We start from the raw sequence: 18,612 nt of genomic DNA, 5'->3' as shown, positions 1-18,612 counted from the left end.
TTGAGCTCCTATTCTCATGAGCAAAATCAACAAAAAAAAAATCACGAGCCTTAGCCTTCACTTCCTTCACAACTTGGGCATACAGACCCATGCCCGTTTCTTCAAGACTCCGTATGACATTAGCGCTGTCTGAAACTAACCGGATAGATTGGAGAGCGTTAGATCAGATGCTAGTGCTAAACCTTCCCTACATGCAATCGCCTCGGCTGTTTCAATATCAGTAATACCTTTAAGAACCACACCCGAAGCTCTCAAAAACTTCCCCGCCTGATCAGGAGCAACAGCTCCCACGGACGCTCGACCCAAGTTCTTGGAGATTGCTACATCAACATTAACCTTCATACAACTCGCTGGAGGCGGTAACCACTTCGGTCACCTAGTTTGGATCGACACCTTCACCACTTGAGACGGCTTAGACACTAGAAGATCAGTCACATAGTTGTTAACAAAGCTATGTGTTGATAGCCGGCTCTGAAAGATATTCTCGTGTATAGCTTTTCTTCTTGCTTACCAGATAGCCCATGTCGTCACCACCACTCGAACCAGATCGCCATGGGATAATTTGATCAAAGCAGCCACACACACACATGGGACACGGTCCAGTTGGTGGTACCGTAACTCGTAAGTCATACCCTTTCTGCGACGGACCACCCAAGGCACCAACGGCCCAGCGGCCCAGGCCTGTGGCTGCCGCTCATCTGTGTCGTAACTCATACGCATCGACACTGTCAAGTTAGCCCAAAACTTTAACTTTGCTTCTTCAATCCTCGGCCACTCCCGCCACTTTCCGCCCGACTATGCACTTCAAAATGGTCGCTCTCCTGTCCGGCGACTGAAACCAACAACAGCCACTCGGCCACCCCGCCACTTTCCGCGGCCGCCGATGGAGAGCATCCGCCTCGCCGACACCCACTGGCCGTCGTCTCTCCCGGCACCGGCGTCGGCCCACCTCCGCCACCGCCACCGCCACCGCCTCCCCGGCCAAATCTCCCTCCCCCGCACCTCCCCCTCCCTCTTCTCCCCGCACCATCATCGCCTCTGCCCCACGCCTCGCCATGACCTCCTGCAGCCTCTCCTCGCCTCCGCAGCCCCTGCTTCTAGCCCCGAGCCAAAGCTCCCCGGCCCCGCCGCTTCCGGCGCGAAGCTCGTGCCCGCCTCCCCAGCCCCTGATTCTAGCACCGAGCCAAAGCCCTCCGGCGCGAAGCTCGTGCCGCTTGTCATCTCCCTCGCGGTCGGCCTCGCCGTGCGGTTCCTCGCGCCGCGGCCCGCCGAGGTGAGCCCGCGGGCGTGGCAGCTGCTCTCCATCTTCCTCTCCACCATCGCGGGGCTCGTGCTGGGCCCGCTTCCCGTCGGCGCCTGGGCCTTCCTCGGGCTCACGGCCGCCGTCGCCACGCACACACTCCCCTTCGCCGCCGCCTTCGCCGCATTCACCAACGAGATCATCTGGCTCATCGTCATCTCCTTCTTCTTCGCGCGCGGGTTCGTCAAGACGGGCCTCGGCGACCGCGTCGCCACCTACTTCGTCAAGTGGCTCGGGAGCAGCACGCTGGGGCTGTCCTACGGGCTCACCCTCGGCGAGGCCTGCATAGCGCCGGCCATGCCCAGCACTGCGGCGAGGGCAGGGGGCATTTTCCTGCCGATCATCAAGTCACTCTCCCTCTCGTCTGGGAGCAAGCCCAATCATCCGTCTTCACGGAAGCTCGGAACATATCTTGTCATGTCGCAATTCCAGGTAATATAGTAGTGTTTTAAAAAAAAGGTAATTAAGTAGTGCAGTTCGTCAGATATCAATTGATGAACTTGCTGATTGCTTCTTGTTCCTAGATTAGATAGATCCAATATACTGCATGGACTGTATTTTCACATATATGATTACACATATCTTGAAGGGAGCAATTCCCAATGATGCAGATGCTATATCAGTAATTGTTGTATCAGAAAGTAGTAGTTTATCAGCATGCTAAAAACTAAGGACATCTCTCATGGTGGATTGAAATTTTGTGCATTTCAGATTCAAAATTTCATCAGTCCTCTTCAAAATATTGTGCATTTCAGCTTCAAGCTAAGGGTTCATGAAAATGGTGCACCATTCCTCTCTGTGCATTTTGTCACTAAAACATTCATGACAAGAAAAAATATTGGCTGCCCCACTCAAATAGCATGACAATAAACAGTAACTTGTTCTGATATTGAATCTACTACCTTTGGGTCAGAACCGAAGCCATTGCTAATCAAGTAATCAATGCAGTTCAGTTCATTTTCTTTCTCTTGCTTGTTGATGCCTGAGATTTTCTACATGGACAACTGATGGCAATGTGAAAAGTAGTATATTTTAGTAAAGAAATAGTGTCTGTGTGTGTCTGTGTGTGTAATAATTTAATAATTCAATTTTCCTTGTAGAGAGCCTATTTTACCCTTACCTTACTCTGTAGATTATGCTTTCTTGCTTACAAATAGTTGCCATTAAACGGTACTGAACTCGTAATACCAAATATCTTTCACTAAACAGTACCATATTTATAAGCACAAATGATAGAGATGATTATAATTCATCTGATATCTGAGATTACTGTGTTAGGTGGATGTCCACCTAATCTAAGCAGCCATAATGTTGGAAACTTTGTTGGTACATACAACCTTAACTTTAACAAAGGTGATTTGACTTTTAAGTGCAATGCTTGCTGACCACATTCCGTTTTCTGGAAAATATATATAAAAAAGAATGTGGGTTGATACCCAACAGTTTATAGTTTCTTCATGTTGCCTTTTTTTTAATGTGGCGTTGCCTTGTAAAAGTGAAAAGGGAAATTAAGAAGTTCTAAAAATTTATTAAAATCATGGGTTTCCATTGTACTGTTGGATTCGTCACCACTGGCATGTGACTCTAGGATCTGCCTGTCAGTGTGACATCTAGTGCCAAAATCCTCAAAATCAAACTTAGCAATTCCATTGTTGAAATATTGTTCTTGGGGTGAATATTATTAGATTGGTTTCTGTCTACGCATGATTGGTGAATGTTCATATACTTCTTCTGGTATGTTATGCATCTTGATGTTTTCTTTTGCTTGACAGGCAGCTAGTAGCTCAAGTGCTTTATTCCTGACTGCTGGGGCACAAAATCTGTTGTGCTTGAATCTAGCAGAAGAGTTTGGTGTTATTATCGCAAATCCATGGGTAACATGGTTTAAAGCTGCTAGTTTGCCAGCTATTGTTTCTCTCCTAGCAACGCCATACTTGCTATACAAAATCTTCCCCCCTGAAATAAAGGACACCCCTGAGGCCCCGGCATTGGCTGCAGAGAAGCAGAAGCAGATGGGGGCGGTGACTAAAAATGAATGGGCTATGATTGGCACAATGATTCTTGCAGTCGCGCTATGGATTTTTGGGTAAGATTATCTGTCACTGAAGAAGATCATCTCATAATGTTTACTCGTGATCTCAATACCATCCTGCAGCCTGCCACCTATTTTACTATATGGTTCTTTTATAAATAAAACATTTGCAAGGACTTTCGCAAGCTGCTCCAGAAAGCCTCATTACATTTATCTTGGAATGATCAAATTAATCTGAAAGCAAATAATTGTTTGATTCTCTCATCCTTAATTTGCCATAGTGCACTGTCCCATTCATATAGTCTGTTTCCCACTCTTTGTTTGTCTTTCCTTGCTCCTTGCTTGCTTCTAATATGAAAGGAAACTTGGTGGTCCATATGCATCCTGCTATTGACGACACATGTTTTCTTTTTATTTATCTCTGATGATCGTATTCATCTATATCCATCACTACATGTTTAAATACTTGAGAGACCCATCGTAGATCTTTAATCCCTAATTTCAGTTATTGGTAGCTACTACAAATTAGGCAAAATGCTTTAGAACACTATTTATGAGATCTTATGCATTGTGCCCTAGAAATAGTACTCTGGTGTGCTTTTTTGTGTCCCATGGTCATGATGGATATGTTCATTTTTAAAAATAAAGGTCACGATGGATATGTAACCTGGTGCAATTTCTGTGCAGGGATGCTATTGGTGTGTCTAGTGTTGTGGCTGCAATGCTTGGGCTCTCCATTCTTCTTCTGCTTGGTGTGCTGGACTGGGTTGATATCTTGAATGAAAAATCCGCATGGGATACGTTGGCTTGGTTTTCAGTTCTGGTTGGGATGGCATCACAACTCACAAACCTGGGGATTGTTTCTTGGATGTCAAGTTGTATTGCTAAGCTGCTTCAGTCTTTCTCATTGAGTTGGCCTGCAGCATTTTGTGTTCTTCAGGCCTCCTACCTTGTGATCCATTATCTATTTGCAAGCCAAACTGGGCATGTTGGAGCCTTGTACTCTGCATTTCTGGCTATGCATGTAGCAGCAGGTGTCCCTCGTGTGCTTTCAGCACTTGCTTTGGCGTTCAACACAGATTTGTTTGGGGGAATAACTCACTACAGTAGTGGGCAGGCAGCGGTATACTTTGGAGGTAATTTCATTAGTCCAGCTTCTGTTCTGAACCTAGTTTCCTTATTGGTTATGTTAGATATATGTCAAGATATGTGTACAGTTTTGATTACGTTGGACTTGAGTTGTATTAGGGGCTGGATAGAGTTGGAGTCTAACTCTGAGTCCTAGGCGGCCATAAATATGAGGCCAACTTGGCGGCTGGTTTAGGTGACGGCGAGGCTGCGGGATCACCCGGATGCCGGTGTAGCTGCTGTTTTATGGGGAGGAGTACCCATAGTCATGCCCTGAGGATGTAGCCACATCACCGAACCTCGTTAAAAAACATCGTGTCTCGGTGTCATTCTCAGTTTGTGTATTTTCTTCTATGATGGTTATGTTTCTGCGTTCAGTCAGTTAGTAGATTCGTTTGGATCTGGATCTAACCGTGCACTCTAATAGGTTATTCTTGGCTCACGTTTTTTGGTTGTTTATTGTTTTCGTATAGAATGAGAAGCTCTATCATTTGAGTGTCCCTTCTTTTTTCTATGTATGCGGTCCCTTGAGATTGCTATCTCAATTAACATGTTGCTTTCCTTTTGCAGCTGGGTATCTTGAGCTTCCCGATGTTTTCAGGATTGGTTTTATATCAACCTTGATTAACGTATTTATCTGGGGAGGTATTGGGACCTTTTGGTGGAAACTTTTAGGGCTCTACTGACAGCAGGCGCCATGTAAGTTGAGCAAATTTTCTTTTGTCGAGCAAATTTTTCCTTTGTGGAGCAAAATTTTCCTTGTCCGCTGTGTCTATCGGACATGTCTGGTTTGAACTGGATAGCATAGAGCGACTTTGGGAGAAAATTCAGTCATTAATGCTCTTTCTTTTTAAGCGACTTTTGGGAGAAAATGGTGTGCCTAAGGTTCATCTCTATTTTTCTTATTTTTGCGAATCTAATTTTGCTACTACAATTTTTGCTGCTGACAGCAACGTACCGGCAGGGTGGCTGGTAGCGGTGGTGTTGGATATGTAACTAAAGTGACGAGAGCAGCTGGATTAGGTGGAGGCAGGAGCAGCATTGAATTGGATATTGTTCTTTTCAGTCGAGATGTGATTTTGGGGAGAGGGGAGGGTGCCATTGTATTGTTATACTCCCAGAACCGTTTCCTTTCCGTCCCCGGTCAGAGGGAAGAAGAGCAAATGTGAAATGGAAGAAAAATGCGCTCCGGGTAGTTGCACGGAGTTGGAGCAGGGCTTACGATTCAGCCTAATGCTCTTGCTTTTCTGGAAAAAATACAGAAAAAAGTGCGACAATTTTTATTTGCTTGTACAAATTAATACAGAAAAAATACAGAGAAATACTAGGACAGTCCTATCACTAGGATCACAGGCTCAATCGCTCGTGACAATTTTTTTTTTTAAAAAAAAATTGAACACTTCTCTTTTTTATTTGCTTGGACAAATTAATAGATCTCATTAATTAAAAGCACCAGCATCATCTCATAATATAAACCAATTTGGTGCATAAAAAAGACAATAACATGAGATGGCCAATAACATCCAGGTTTCACATGTAGCCTGACATTAACATAGGTTACATAATTTATTTAGCATCCAGGTTCACATATATAGAACAGACAATTGTTCATTCTAGTTAAGCAATGTTCATCGATTGCTCTATAGTGCTAGCATGGGAATTTTGCCGGGAACACTTTTTTTTTCTTGCAGAAATATTTTTTTAGATCCCTCTTGCGGAAATAATTTAGCCTTAGAGAAACGGTATAAAATGTCCTGGAACGAAATGGGTTCCGGATTTAAAAAAAGAGGTTTGCAATACTTGCAGTAGAATAATGCAGATCATTAATACTAGTAGTAATCAAGATGAATTAATTTAATTTAATAGTGGTAGTACATCGACCGAGCCTATCGGAGGGGGGGGGGGGGGGGGGGGGGCAAAACATAATAACAAAGTGAAAGGATCCCATAATGCCTAAAGGGGTAAATAGACGTATCTAAAATTTTACAACACAAACTAAAGTTCAAATGGCAGTTATTGTCGGGACTTCCGACAGTTTGAGGCCGGAACGCAAACTGTTGAGAGTTCCGACTCCTACGTGAACTACGAAATCTACGGCATTATGAACTTTGAGAATGAAATCGCTTACACCCCCACTTAGTGATTAGATAGAGATGTAAAACCACTTCCTTGACTGCCAAAATGCTTTTTTCTCCATAGATTGGATCCCAACCCTAAGAGAAAGATAGAAGAAGAGGAAATAACCAAGAGCAAGTAATATCGAGCAAATCACAACAACAACAACAACAAGCACACGGGAGGCAATGATTTATCCCGAGGTTCGACAACCCACAAAGGAGCTCCTACGCCCTCGTTGTTGAGGTAACCACAAAGGTCGGAGTCTCTTCCACCTCCTTTTCTCTCTCAAGGAAACCACAAAGGTCACTTGAGTTTTCCACTAGAAATCAAGTGTAATATAAACTTCTCAAGGCTCTTTCATAAGATGGAAGCTCTTGGGCGATGCCTAGCCGGCTAGGGGCAAAGCCCCAAGAGTAATGAATGCAAATCCAACCGGCTTGACGAATAAATCAAGTGCTCAAGCTTGCTTAGGTGATTCTCACACTCAATTCACTCTCTCTTCACTCAAATCCTTAGCGGAATCGAAGTTAGGAGCAAAAGGGAGAGTAGAGGGGAGCCTTGCATGCTTGTGAGCTGTTTTGAACGAAGGTTGGTCGCAATGAATGAGTGGTTAACGGTTAGAAGAGAGCTATTTATACTCTTAAGGCAAAATCCAACCGTTCAGATCTCGCCAGAACTTTCGACGCCTATAAATAACTTGGTCAAACACGCGGTCAAAGCGGCGACCACAACCAATGTCGGAACTCCAGACAGCAGCCGGAACTTCCAACAAAACGTCGGGAGTTCCGACGCGTTGCAGAGGGGCAAGCAGGCTGGCGACTAAGTCAAAGAATCTAAACAATGCCTAGAGGGGGGGGGTGAATAGGCGTATCTAAAAATTTCTGCATAAACTCAAAGTCAAATGTTAGTGACAGTCGAAAGTCTCAACAGTTTGGGACGAAACTTCCGGCACCCAGAATTTCCGACGCAAACAGCTAGGACTTCCGGCACCTATGAGAATTGTACTACAAGTGCTACAACGAACTTTGAGTGAAAGATATCTTACAACCCCTCTCCCTAGTGGTAAGGTGAAGTGTTGGGGTTTCTTCTTTGACGCCTGAAGGTCACCACTTCGTAGATCGAGTCCAAATCCTAGGAGGAGAGTTTGGGAGGAAGACAAACCAACTAGAACAAATATGATAGCACAAATCACAACAACAAGCACGCGAAACACAAGAATTTATCCTGAGGTTCTGCAACCCCACAAAGGAGCTCCTACGTCCTCGTTGTTGAGGTGACCACAAAGGTTGGAGTCTCTTCCACATCCTTGCCTCTCTCAAAGCAACCACAAAGGTCACTCGAGCTTTCCACTAAGAAATCAAGGGTAATACAAACTTGCCAAGACTCTTCCACAAGATGGAAGCTCTTGGGCGACACCTAGCTGGCTAGGGTTCAAGAACCCAAGAGTAATAGACACAAATCCAACTGACTTGATAAAGAAATCAAGTGCTCAAGCTTGCCAAAGTGATTTTCTCACTCAATCCACTCTCCTTTCACTCAAGACCCTAGGGAAATTGAAGATTTGACCAAGGCGGAGAGGAGAGGGGTTCCTTGAATGCTTGGAAAGCTATTTTGGATGAAGGTTGGTGAGCAATGAATCAATAGGTCAGTGGTTAGAGGAGAGGAGAGAGAGCTATTTATACTCAAGGGCAAATCCAAGCCATTCAGATCTGAGTTCAAAGTTCAGGACACATATCGTCAGGAACTTCTGGCCTAACTGCAAAAACACTAGTCACACAGACAGTCCACTAGGCTTGCTCGCATATTGTTGTAACACCCTTCGGTGTTACACCCTAAACAAACTACTAAACCTTGTCATGAGCATCATGTTTATGTGATAAAGCATGTGATAAAGTGTGTAGATCAACTTCTTATAACCTAAAATGTACTAATAAAAATGTTAAATGAAAGTTGATTCAATAGCTCATGTATACCAAGTAGGGTTTTAAACCAATTTTTATGGAACAAAAATACTATAGAACATGTGGGTGATGCTTAAATAAAGTTTGAAGTACAAACCTTGTAGATGGTAATGCAACCTTTGCTGTAGAAAAATAACATTGCTAGCTAGTGTTTCCAATAGCTTAGAAATGGAACTTGAAATCAAAACTAGCTTAAAGACAGAAAATTCTTAAGCTTGAAAACAGTTTGACAGCACCAGGTTTGTGAATTTATTCCAAGAAGTCTAGTTAAAGATTAGTACTATGTTTTAGTTCTTAGGGGTAGCCTAATATGCTCTCTTGAGCATGGTGAAGGTGGCTTGGTTCCAAGATCAATCATTTAGTTTTTACGGGTGCTTTCAAATTCAGTAGCACGCACTCAGGCTCGAGCCGTCAGGCCTGGGCGCAGTGGTCACCGCACATTGCCGCATGCCGGCCGGCCAAGGCCACGCTCAGTCTAGGCCACTAGCTTGGCTACGACTTGGCCACCCTTGGCCGCAGCACCTTCTACCAGTCGTTGGCCACCACGCCCAGGCGACCACCCTACCCCACCCGCTGCTGCACTACTATCGCTGTGGCCCCATGTCCTCACGGTGTTGCTGCCCTCCCTGCTTCGCACCAGTGGTGCTGGCTGCTACCGGTGCCGTCGCCTTCGCCATCAGCGTCCTGTACCCCCTCCCCTACACTTCTGCGCCGTTGCTGGCCTGGTCTGATGCCCACCACTACTGCAGCGCACATGGTTGTGCTCGCCGTCGTCTTGCCATTTATGGTATTGTGGTCAGCTAGGGCCATGCCAGGTCGTGGACCCACACATTTGGTCCATAGCGTCTAGTGCACGTGTCTCCCGATCACGTCGACTACATCCTACCAAGACGAGGCCGAGCTAAGCCCACCCACCTCTCTCCCCCCCTCTCTACTACCATGGCCGACTGAGCCGCAAAAGTTAATTCGGTAGGGAGAGGTCACCTTGGGTCATTTCGTTACATCTCTAGCGCCACCATCAAGCCGCTTAGCAGACCATTCCCACCCCACCTTGAAGGGTGACCGGTCGAGATTCAATTTTGGAGCTTTCCCCACCACCGTGCTGATAAGGCCGAGTCCACCCATCACCGAGGGCAGCTCCCATCTAACCACCTCGAGCTAAATTGGCTGCACCGCTAGACTCACCTCGATCCCCTCCTCGCCATGCGCACTAGAACCATACCCCTACCGCTGTCCCGACACTACTGACGCGGTCGTGTCCAGTGTCCAGTGTTGCGCGTCGGTCCGTAGGTGAGCATCGACCCCCTAACTAGGTTTGCGCGAGTCCTAGTTGGCTGGCGTAGTAGCTCCGTGCCGGCCACCGCCACAGCAGCGAGCACAAGGGCTTTGGGGACCTCCCCAATGCGAAGATGAGTCTTTTCAGGGGGCCTTTGCACCATAATCGCTGACTAAAGGAATAGGGCACATAGTGGTCGCAGTTAATAACAGAAAGCGCCGGGGGCCTTTCTGCTAAAACACCTAGCACGCGCTCGAGATCCCTACCGTGGGCTGCTTCAATGTGTGGGTCGCGCCTGCGTGGGCCGCACTGGGCCAGTTCGGTTTCTCTTTTTCGTAAAGAAATAGAAATAGCTTTATATTTTTATTCGAGTGCCAGTTTTGTTTAATTAATATAAAATCTTGTAGATGCCCAAAAATTGTAAAACAAATTTTGTTAGGTTCCTAAAATTAGTGATCTATCTGTTGGTATAATTAATGTATACATATACATGTCGATACTAGGGGCTATTAAATTATTTGAGAGTGCTTAATATCATTAGGATAAATATCATAGGAATTTTTAGTGGTAAATTTGTGATAGCTTTAGTCCTGAAATTTTTATGGTAGCTTCATTGTATTATTATGTGCTCACTGTAATTTTTGTAGCCTTAGAATAAACTAAGCATTAGGGTAGTTAAATGCTCTTTATTTCAATATACATTAAATCCTTAGTAGAACTAAAGATATACCCTTAAATTACAAAGCTACGTGTTTGTTAGTTGAACCCAACACTTTCCTTGATGAAAATGATAGTTAGCTTAGTATCTTAGTCATTAGAGCTATCTTTGTAGCTTAGTATGCATATTCTTATTTTAAGAGTTGATGTTGCCTAAATGCTAAGTGTTGCATCATCATCGCATGCATGTAGAGAATGAGTTGGCAGAGATCGTGACCACCGGTGATCATGAGTTTGAGGAGATCATTGAGGAGTACGAGGAGGAGATTCTCATGCAGGTGGAGGTCCCAAAGCCGCCACTGACTGACTCAGCTAACACCACGCCTACCCAAGGCAAGCCCTGGTGCATAACTTCTATTTTATAATTCACCATATATATATATGTGTGTGTGTGTGTGTATTGTGCATTTATGTTATAGGAATTTCATGGAAACCACATGCATAGATATACCTATTCTAAGAGTCTTACTAGTGTAGGTTCGAGTAGAGGCTATGCTTAGGTCATCGGTAGCATGAGTAACCTGCTGGTTGCTCACAATAGGGGATTATTATTACTCTCATAATAAAATGATGAAAGGAAAAATAGGAGACCGAGCAGGGATATGGTATGAGGTTATGGTGGGTGTGACGAGTTATGTCCCACGACCACGGGGCTTAGCTTGGTTACACTATTTTCCCTATTCATGTCGATTAAGGACCTGTCTGTTGCTGTGGATGGTAGTCAGGTCACAGACTTATTATCCTGAGCATATACTTGCTTATGAGAGCGGGAAGGCTCATTACGCTCTTGTTGTGGGTTCCGGCTCTTTCCAGGACCGACTGATTGGAGGTGGAGAAAAGTGGAGGTCTAAGCACCATATTGAGACCAGGGTCTCAAGTGTAGGGGCTTGGGGTCCAAGTTTGGATGGAGACCTAGGACCCCGTGATAGGAGTGGAATGAGTTGGTCTTGTTTGTAGCCTAGGGGTATAAGCGGGGCGTGTGTTTCAGGGTATCCAGCTAGGATATAATAGTTTGCGAATCATCATTTCCATAAGACTGGTACGACTTGGCTATGGTCTTAGCATCGTAATAAGAACTGGAAGATGAAAGATGGTGAAATGGTTCTGATTGCTTAACCCTTGCTTGAAAGTAGAACAGGTGCTTACCTAGAATGGTGAGCTAATGAAGTAATCATGACTACTAATAAAACTTGACTAGTAAGGATGAACTATTAGTAACTGCTTTCCGCAAACAAAAAGAAAACAACAAACCCATATTGTCCTATCATATCCTTGAGAGTCAGGAAACTATTCCCACTAGTCGGGTAAGTCTTGCGAGTACATTATGTACTCAGGATTTATTTTACCCCTATTACATGGTGCAGCTTGAGGAGTAGCTCTTGTGTGGAGGATTCTTCTGGTGGGCATAGACGGATCCTTGTATCATTTCCGCTAGATGTTTATTTTCATTCTGCTATGTAATTATCGCACTTTGAACTCTAGGTATTGTAAGAAATAATTCCAAGAAATCTTGTTGTATGAAATGGACTAAGTATTATAAGCTTGTACTCATTATTGGATTCTAGATGTAAAATGTGGATTGTTTTGAGTTGTCCCTTAGGGTGTGCTCGATGGAAACTGTCCAATGTAGCTTAGTGTCTAGTAGAAGACGAGCGCCTTCGAAAGCGTGTTATTTCGGACGGTTCTGTCATAGGTGGCATCAGAGCCAATAATGAGTCTACGAGTTTAAAAACTCTTTTTAAAAACCTAAAATTTGATCAATAAAAGATTTGTAAAAAATAGGATGCGATAAATTTACGTAAGTATAAGCCCTAGCAATATGGTCTACCTAGTATAGTGGCACTAGTTTTATCTAATCAATCTTTTGTAGATACACTAACTTACACTACGTAAGAATCATTTATCATACGGGAAGTGAGTGTGTGCTGTGCCAAAAATTATATGCGAATGCCGCTATATTCTGGCTTGAGCGAACGAATAGGTCGATCCATGCATCATGAAAAGAGAATCTTGTTTAAGCTAAACTCCCCTTCACGTATAATTTTGGGTAGTAAATTGATAGGTTAATAAATAAGAGAAATACTTTAACTCTTAAGGAAAAGTTCTCGCTTGTAACCATTTATTGGGGCTTATCATCTCTCTACCCGCTTGTTTCTAAGTATAGAGGCCTAGTCCCTAACGGTGGGTTCCTATCTAGTTTACAGATGAACCTGAGGTCTGGTCACGGGAGCACCAGTGCTGGGACGGGCCGTGGTCTTGGTGAAGATCAGGGCAAAAATGGTCATGGCGATGATCATGGCAATGCCAACGGGGAGAGCCACGAGGCCCCACTCCTTGGTCCTCCTCCTCCTCCTCCACCCTCTCCAATGACATGCCGAGATGATGGCTGAGATGTTGGCTGTTCATCATGAGTCAGCCCGTGCCCTGGAGATGCTGGCACATGCTATTGGTAGCTTCGTCCGTGGAGGCCCCGGTGGCAATGGTCAGAACGGGGGTGGTGCCTATGGTCCTGTGAGGCCCTGTTCTTATTCAGAACTTCTTGGGGACACACCCACCCATGTTCACTGCTGAACTGCTGAGCCTTTGGACATGGAGCATTAGATTCATATTTTAGAGCAGAAGTTTCAGCTGCTCAATGTGACTGACGAGCAGAAGGTGTGCTTTGCCACATAGTAGCTTCTGGGATCTACCCTGTGCTTGGTGGGATACTTTCAATGCCATGTAGCCTATGGACCACCATGTGACTTGGCGAGAATTTACCACTACTTTCGTAAGTACTATATTCCTACTGATTTACTGAATAGGAAGTTGTCTAAGTTTCTAGAGCTGAAGCAAGGAAACATGACTGTTATGGAGTTTGTGAACAAGTTCAACCATCTTGCATAGTATGCTAGGACTCATGTGGATACTGATAAGAAGAAGATGGGCCATTTCAATCAGTGGTCTCTCTTGCATCTTGCAAGAGAAGCTATATACAGGGTGTTATTAGGCCCTTTTTGCTTTGATGAATGCTGCCATTGCTATGGAGGGACTTCAGCATGACTCTTAGGCTGAGTGTAAGCGCAAGAGGGTGATCACTAGGGTCTTCTAGTCACTCACAGTCTTAGAAGGTATAGGTTGTGAGGAGGGTGTCCTATCACTCTTAGGGTGGATAGTCGTCTTGCCAGACTCAGCAGATTCACCTAGGCACCTCCCACTCAGTATCATGCACCTACTAAGTAGGTGTAGCAGGCCTCAGGGACAACTAGGTTCTGCCTCATTAGGGATAGGGGAATAAGTCGGGTGCTTGTTTCAAGTGTGGCAATGAAGGCCACTATGCTCGTGAGTGCCCCAAAAACCAGCTTACCCTAGTCTTCTCAGCCTTCAACCAACTCTCGTTTGGTCAAGAGGACTATCATTAGGAAGAAGGTGCCCATGAGCCACTTAGGATAGGTTAACTTCATTAAGGCTGAGGAGATCTCGCATGGAGAGCCTGTGATAGGCTGGTATGTTCACCATTGATTCCCACCCAGTATATGCATTATTTAATTCTGGTGCATCATATTCATTCATGAGTATGGGGTTTGCACAAAGGCACAATATATCTACTATGGCTATTCTTATTGCCTATAGAATTAGAACCCCGGGTGCGCAGTTGTGCATTAAAACTCAGACGAACACAATGAGACTAGCGCTAGCAACTCACTCTTATCATCTCTAGTTCATGGTGGTACCTGGTCAAGGTATAGATGCAATTCTAGGAATGAACTGATTGAGAAATTATAGGGTAGTCCTGAACCTTAGACAAAGAATTGTTGAGTTGAAGCCCCCTTCTTCTGAGGATAGAATGTCTCTCCTTATGCCTTCAGTCTCCACCTTGCCAGTTGTGGTTCATACTAAAGCTTCTCCTGACATTGCTTCTATTCCTATGGTCTGTTAGTCTCTAGATGTCTTTTATGAGGATCTACCTAGGGTTACCACTAGACTAGGATGTGGAGTTTGCCATTGAGTTAGAACCTTGTACTGCTCCTATTTTGTGGCGTCCCTACCGCATGGCTCCAAAGGAACTAGCTAAGATGAAGAAACAGTTAGAAGAATTTTTGGAGAAGGGATTCATCCATCCAAGCTTCTTCACCTTGGGGTTGTCTAGCTATTTTTGTGAAGAAGAAGGACATCACTCTTCGGATGTGTGTGGATTATCGCCCTCTCAATGCGGTAACCATTAAGAACAAGTATCCTTTACCTCATATTGATACTTTGTTCGATCAGTTGGCTGGTGCCAAGGTATTTTCAAAGATTGATCTTTGTTCTGGGTATCACCAAATTAAGATCCGGTCCACAAGATATACCAAAGATAGCTTTCTCTACTAGGTATGGGCTCTATGAGTACCTAGTCATGTCTTTTGGTATCATCAATGCTCCTACATTCTTCATGTATCTCATGAATTCAGTCTTCATGCCAGAAGTTAGACAAGTTTGTAGTGGTGTTTATTGATGACATATTGATATATTCTAAGAACAACGAAGAGCATGCTCAACATCTTCGGATAGCCCTGACCCGATTGCGAGAACACAAGTTGTATGCCAAATTCAGCAAGTGTGAGTTTTAGTTGGATCGAGTGTAGTTTTTGGGACATGTCCTAACACCTAAAGGCATATCTATGGATCCTGGTAAGGTGCAGGATGTGTTAAATTGGAAATCTTCCAAAGTCAGTGCATCAGATTCATCAGTTCCTTGGTCTTGCTGGTTATTATCGGCTGCTTCATCCCCGAGTTCTCCAAAATAGCTCAACCAATGATCAAGTTGCTCTAGAAGGATGTCAAGTTTGTATGAAGTCCGGCTTGTGAAGAAGCTTTCCAAGCCCTAAAGAAGTTTCTTGCCTCTGCTCCTATTCTTTCCCAACCAGATATTGATAGGCCGTTTGATCTGTATTGTGATGCCTCTAGGACTAGACTAGGATGTGTGCTTATGCAAGATGGGCGTGTGATAGCTTATGCTTCACAGTGAGCTGAAAAAGCACGAGTTGAAATATCCCACCCATGATTTAGAGCTGGTTGCAGTTGTGCACGCTCTAAAAATTTAGGAGACATTACCTGTTGGGAAATAAAGTGCATATCTACATGGATCACAAGAGTCTCAAATATATTTTCACTCAATCCGAGCTGAACATGAGACAATGGAGGTGGCTTGAGTTAATCAAAGATTATAACTTAGAAGTTCATTATCACCCTAGAAAAGCTAATGTGGTAGCTGATGCCTTAAGTCAGGAAGTCGCATCAAGTTGATGAAGAATCTTTGTCCCCCACCCATTCTGAAGTGTTAGTCCATATTGCTCTAGTCTCTGATTTACTTGAGCAAATTATTATAGAGCAAAGGCAAGATGCTTCAGGAATTCTACATATCAAGAAGCTAATCACCGAAGGGCATGGTCCTCATTTCAGTATTGATGATCAAGGTGTGGTGAAGTTCAAGAACCGATTGGTAGTTCCCTCAAGTGATGAGTTTAGGAGAAGATTTTGGATGAAGCTCATAACTCCAAATTTTCCATTCATCCGGAGAGGTAATAAGATGTATCATGATTTACGTCACTTGTATTGGTGGCCAAATATGAAATAGGATATTACCAAATACATCTCAGAATGTGACATTTGCGGAAGGGTTAAGGCGAAACCATATGCGTATGCTTGGATTTCTATAGCCCTTGTCTATCCTTGTTTGGAAATGGGAGGATATTTCCATGGAGTTTGTTGTGGGTTTGCCCTAGCACGACAAAGGGGTATGACTCTATTTGGGTCATTATGGATCACCTTACCAAGTCTGCTCATTTCCTCCTAGTGGATACAAGGTATTCAGCCAAGAAGTATGCCAAGTTGTATTTTGATCTGGTTGTGACCCTACATGGACTTCCTCTTACCATTGTTTCTGATAGAGGGATCAGTCTTTGTCTCTTGCTTCTAGGAGAAACTCCAGAAATGTCTTGGTACTTGTTTCCTTAGAAGTTCAGCTTATCATCCACAAACTGACTGGTAAGACAGAAAGGGTCAATCAAGTACTTGAAGACATGTTGAGAGCTTGTGCCATTTCTGATTCAGAAAATGGGACAAATGCTTGACTTTAGCTGAGTTTTCCTATAACAATATCTATCAAGAGAGCATTCGAATGGCACCTTTCGAGGCTTTGTATGCCAAGAAATGTAGGACACCTCTTAACTAGGGTGGAAGTGGGTGACCGTGGTTACTTTGGACCTGATTTTATCAAAGAAGCAAGAGAACAGGTCAGTGTTATTCAGAGTCATTAGAAAGCGGCTCAGAACCAGTCAGAAAGCTTATGCGGAACAAGAGGAGAAGGCCCTTGTAGTTTGAAGTTGGTGACCATGTGTACCTAAAGGTATCCCTGATGAGAGGTGTGCATCGGTTTGGAGTCCGTGGGAAGTTAGCTCCTCGTTATGTTGGACCTTATAAATTTTTGGAGCGGTGTGGTTCTGTTGCTTACCGTCTCTAACTCCTGGATATTATGTCAGCATCCCATAACGTATTCCATGTTTCTCCAGTTAAAGAAGTATCTAAGGGTTTCCGACTGAAGTGGTGGAAATTGAAGGACTCTCTCTCCAACCTGATCTTTCTTATATTGAGCACCCTGTCAAAATCTTGGATGAAAAAGAGAGGGTAACTAGGAACAAAGTGGTAAAATTCTATAAAGTCCAATGACAAAATCATTCGGAGGATGAAGCAACTTGGGAACTAGGAGAGTTATATTCTAGAGCATTATCCCCATCTCCTTTCTAGTTCACCAAGGTAATTATGTAAATTGAAATTTATTTCTTATCTCTTTCCCACACTAGGCACACACATGAAATCTCAGGATAAGATTTTGTTTAAGGGGGTAGAGCTGTAACACCCTCGGTGTTACACCCTAAACAAACCACTAAACCATGTCATGAGCATCATGTTTATATGATAAAGTATGTGATAAAGTGTGTAGATCAACTTCTTGTAACCTAAAATGACTAATAAAAATATTAAATGAAAGTTGATTCAATAGCTCATGTATACCAAGTAGGGTTTTAACCCAATTTTTATGGAACAAAAATACTATAGAACATGTGTGTGATGCTTAAATAAAGTTTGAAGTACAAACTTTGTAGATGGCAATGCAACCTTTGCTAGTAGAAAAATAACATTGCTAGCTAGTGTTTCCAATAGCTTAGAAATGGAACTTGAAATCAAAACTAGCTTAAAGACTTAGAAAATTTTTAAGCTTGAAAACAGTTTGATAGCACCAGGGTTTGCGAATTTATTCCGAGAAATCTAGTTAAAGATTAGTACTATGTTTTAGTTCTTAGGGGTATCCTAATATGCTCTCTTGAGCATGGTGAAGGTGGCTTGGTTCCAAGATCAATCATTTAGTTTTTACGGGTGCTTTAAAATTCATGCACGCACTCAGGCTCGGGCCGTCAGGCCTGGGCGCGTGGTCACCACACGTGGCCACACGCTGGTCGGCTAAGGCCACGCTCGTTCTAGCCACTGCTTGGCATGTGACTTGGCCACCCTGGGCCACAACGCCTGCTGCTAGCTATTGGCCACCGGGCCTGGCGACCACCCTACCCCACCCATTGCTGCACTGCTGCTGCTGGCGGCCCCTGTGTCCTTGTGGTGCTGCTACCCTCCCTTGCTTTGCACCATGGCGCGACTGCTGCCGGTGCCATCACCTCACCATCGCTGTGGCTGGCCCGGTCAGATCCCCGCCATTGCTGCGTGCACATGGCTATGCTCGCCGTGGTCTTGCCATTTATGGCACTATGGCCATGCAGGCCGTGTCCTGGTCATGGACGCACGCGTTTTGTCCATAGCGTCTACACATGTGTCTCCCTAATCACGTTGACCGCGTCCCGCCAAGACGAGGCTGAGGTGAGCCCACCTACCTCTCTCTCTCCCCTATCTCTGCTACCATGGCCTGACTGAGCTACGAAAGTAATTTCGGTAGGGAGAGGTCACCTTAGGTCATTTCGTTACGTCTCTGGTGTAGCCATCAAGCTAGCCTAGCAGACCATTCCCACCCCGCCTTGAATGGTGCTCGACCGAGCTTTAATTTTGGAGCTTT

The 18,612-nt window shown here is 44.3% G+C and overlaps 1 protein-coding gene across 2 annotated transcripts; it reads left to right on the top strand.

The window, feature by feature from the left end:
- Window positions 1–775: 775 nt before the first annotated feature.
- Window positions 776–5,788, top strand: LOC136466617 (dicarboxylate transporter 2.1, chloroplastic-like). 2 transcript variants are annotated; one of them, XM_066465088.1, is made up of 5 exons: window positions 776–1,732; window positions 3,073–3,386; window positions 4,020–4,468; window positions 5,031–5,159; window positions 5,425–5,788. In XM_066465088.1, the coding sequence occupies exons 1-4, from the start codon at window positions 884–886 to the stop codon at window positions 5,144–5,146; spliced, it is 1,728 nt and encodes a 575-aa protein (XP_066321185.1). In that variant the 5' UTR covers window positions 776–883; the 3' UTR covers window positions 5,147–5,159; window positions 5,425–5,788. The 2 variants fall into 2 exon arrangements, with proteins under 2 accessions (XP_066321185.1, XP_066321184.1); XM_066465087.1 differs by having other exon boundaries at window positions 777–1,732; window positions 5,411–5,788.
- Window positions 5,789–18,612: the final 12,824 nt, after the last annotated feature.

The sequence above is a fragment of the Miscanthus floridulus genome, chromosome 7, assembly GCF_019320115.1.
Source record: "Miscanthus floridulus cultivar M001 chromosome 7, ASM1932011v1, whole genome shotgun sequence".
In the NCBI taxonomy this organism is placed as follows: Eukaryota; Viridiplantae; Streptophyta; class Magnoliopsida; order Poales; family Poaceae; genus Miscanthus; species Miscanthus floridulus.
This window is presented reverse-complemented; position numbering and strand designations above follow the sequence as displayed.

Excerpts from the sequence above, each read along its gene's own strand:
- LOC136466617 (XM_066465088.1), top strand. The coding sequence starts at position 884 with ATGGAGAGCATCCGCCTCGCCGACACCCACTGGCCGTCGTCTCTCCCG. Across the intron at positions 1,733-3,072 it reads TTGTCATGTCGCAATTCCAG|GCAGCTAGTAGCTCAAGTGC; the intron begins GTAATATAGTAG and ends TTTGCTTGACAG. Across the intron at positions 4,469-5,030 it reads GGCAGCGGTATACTTTGGAG|CTGGGTATCTTGAGCTTCCC; the intron begins GTAATTTCATTA and ends TTCCTTTTGCAG.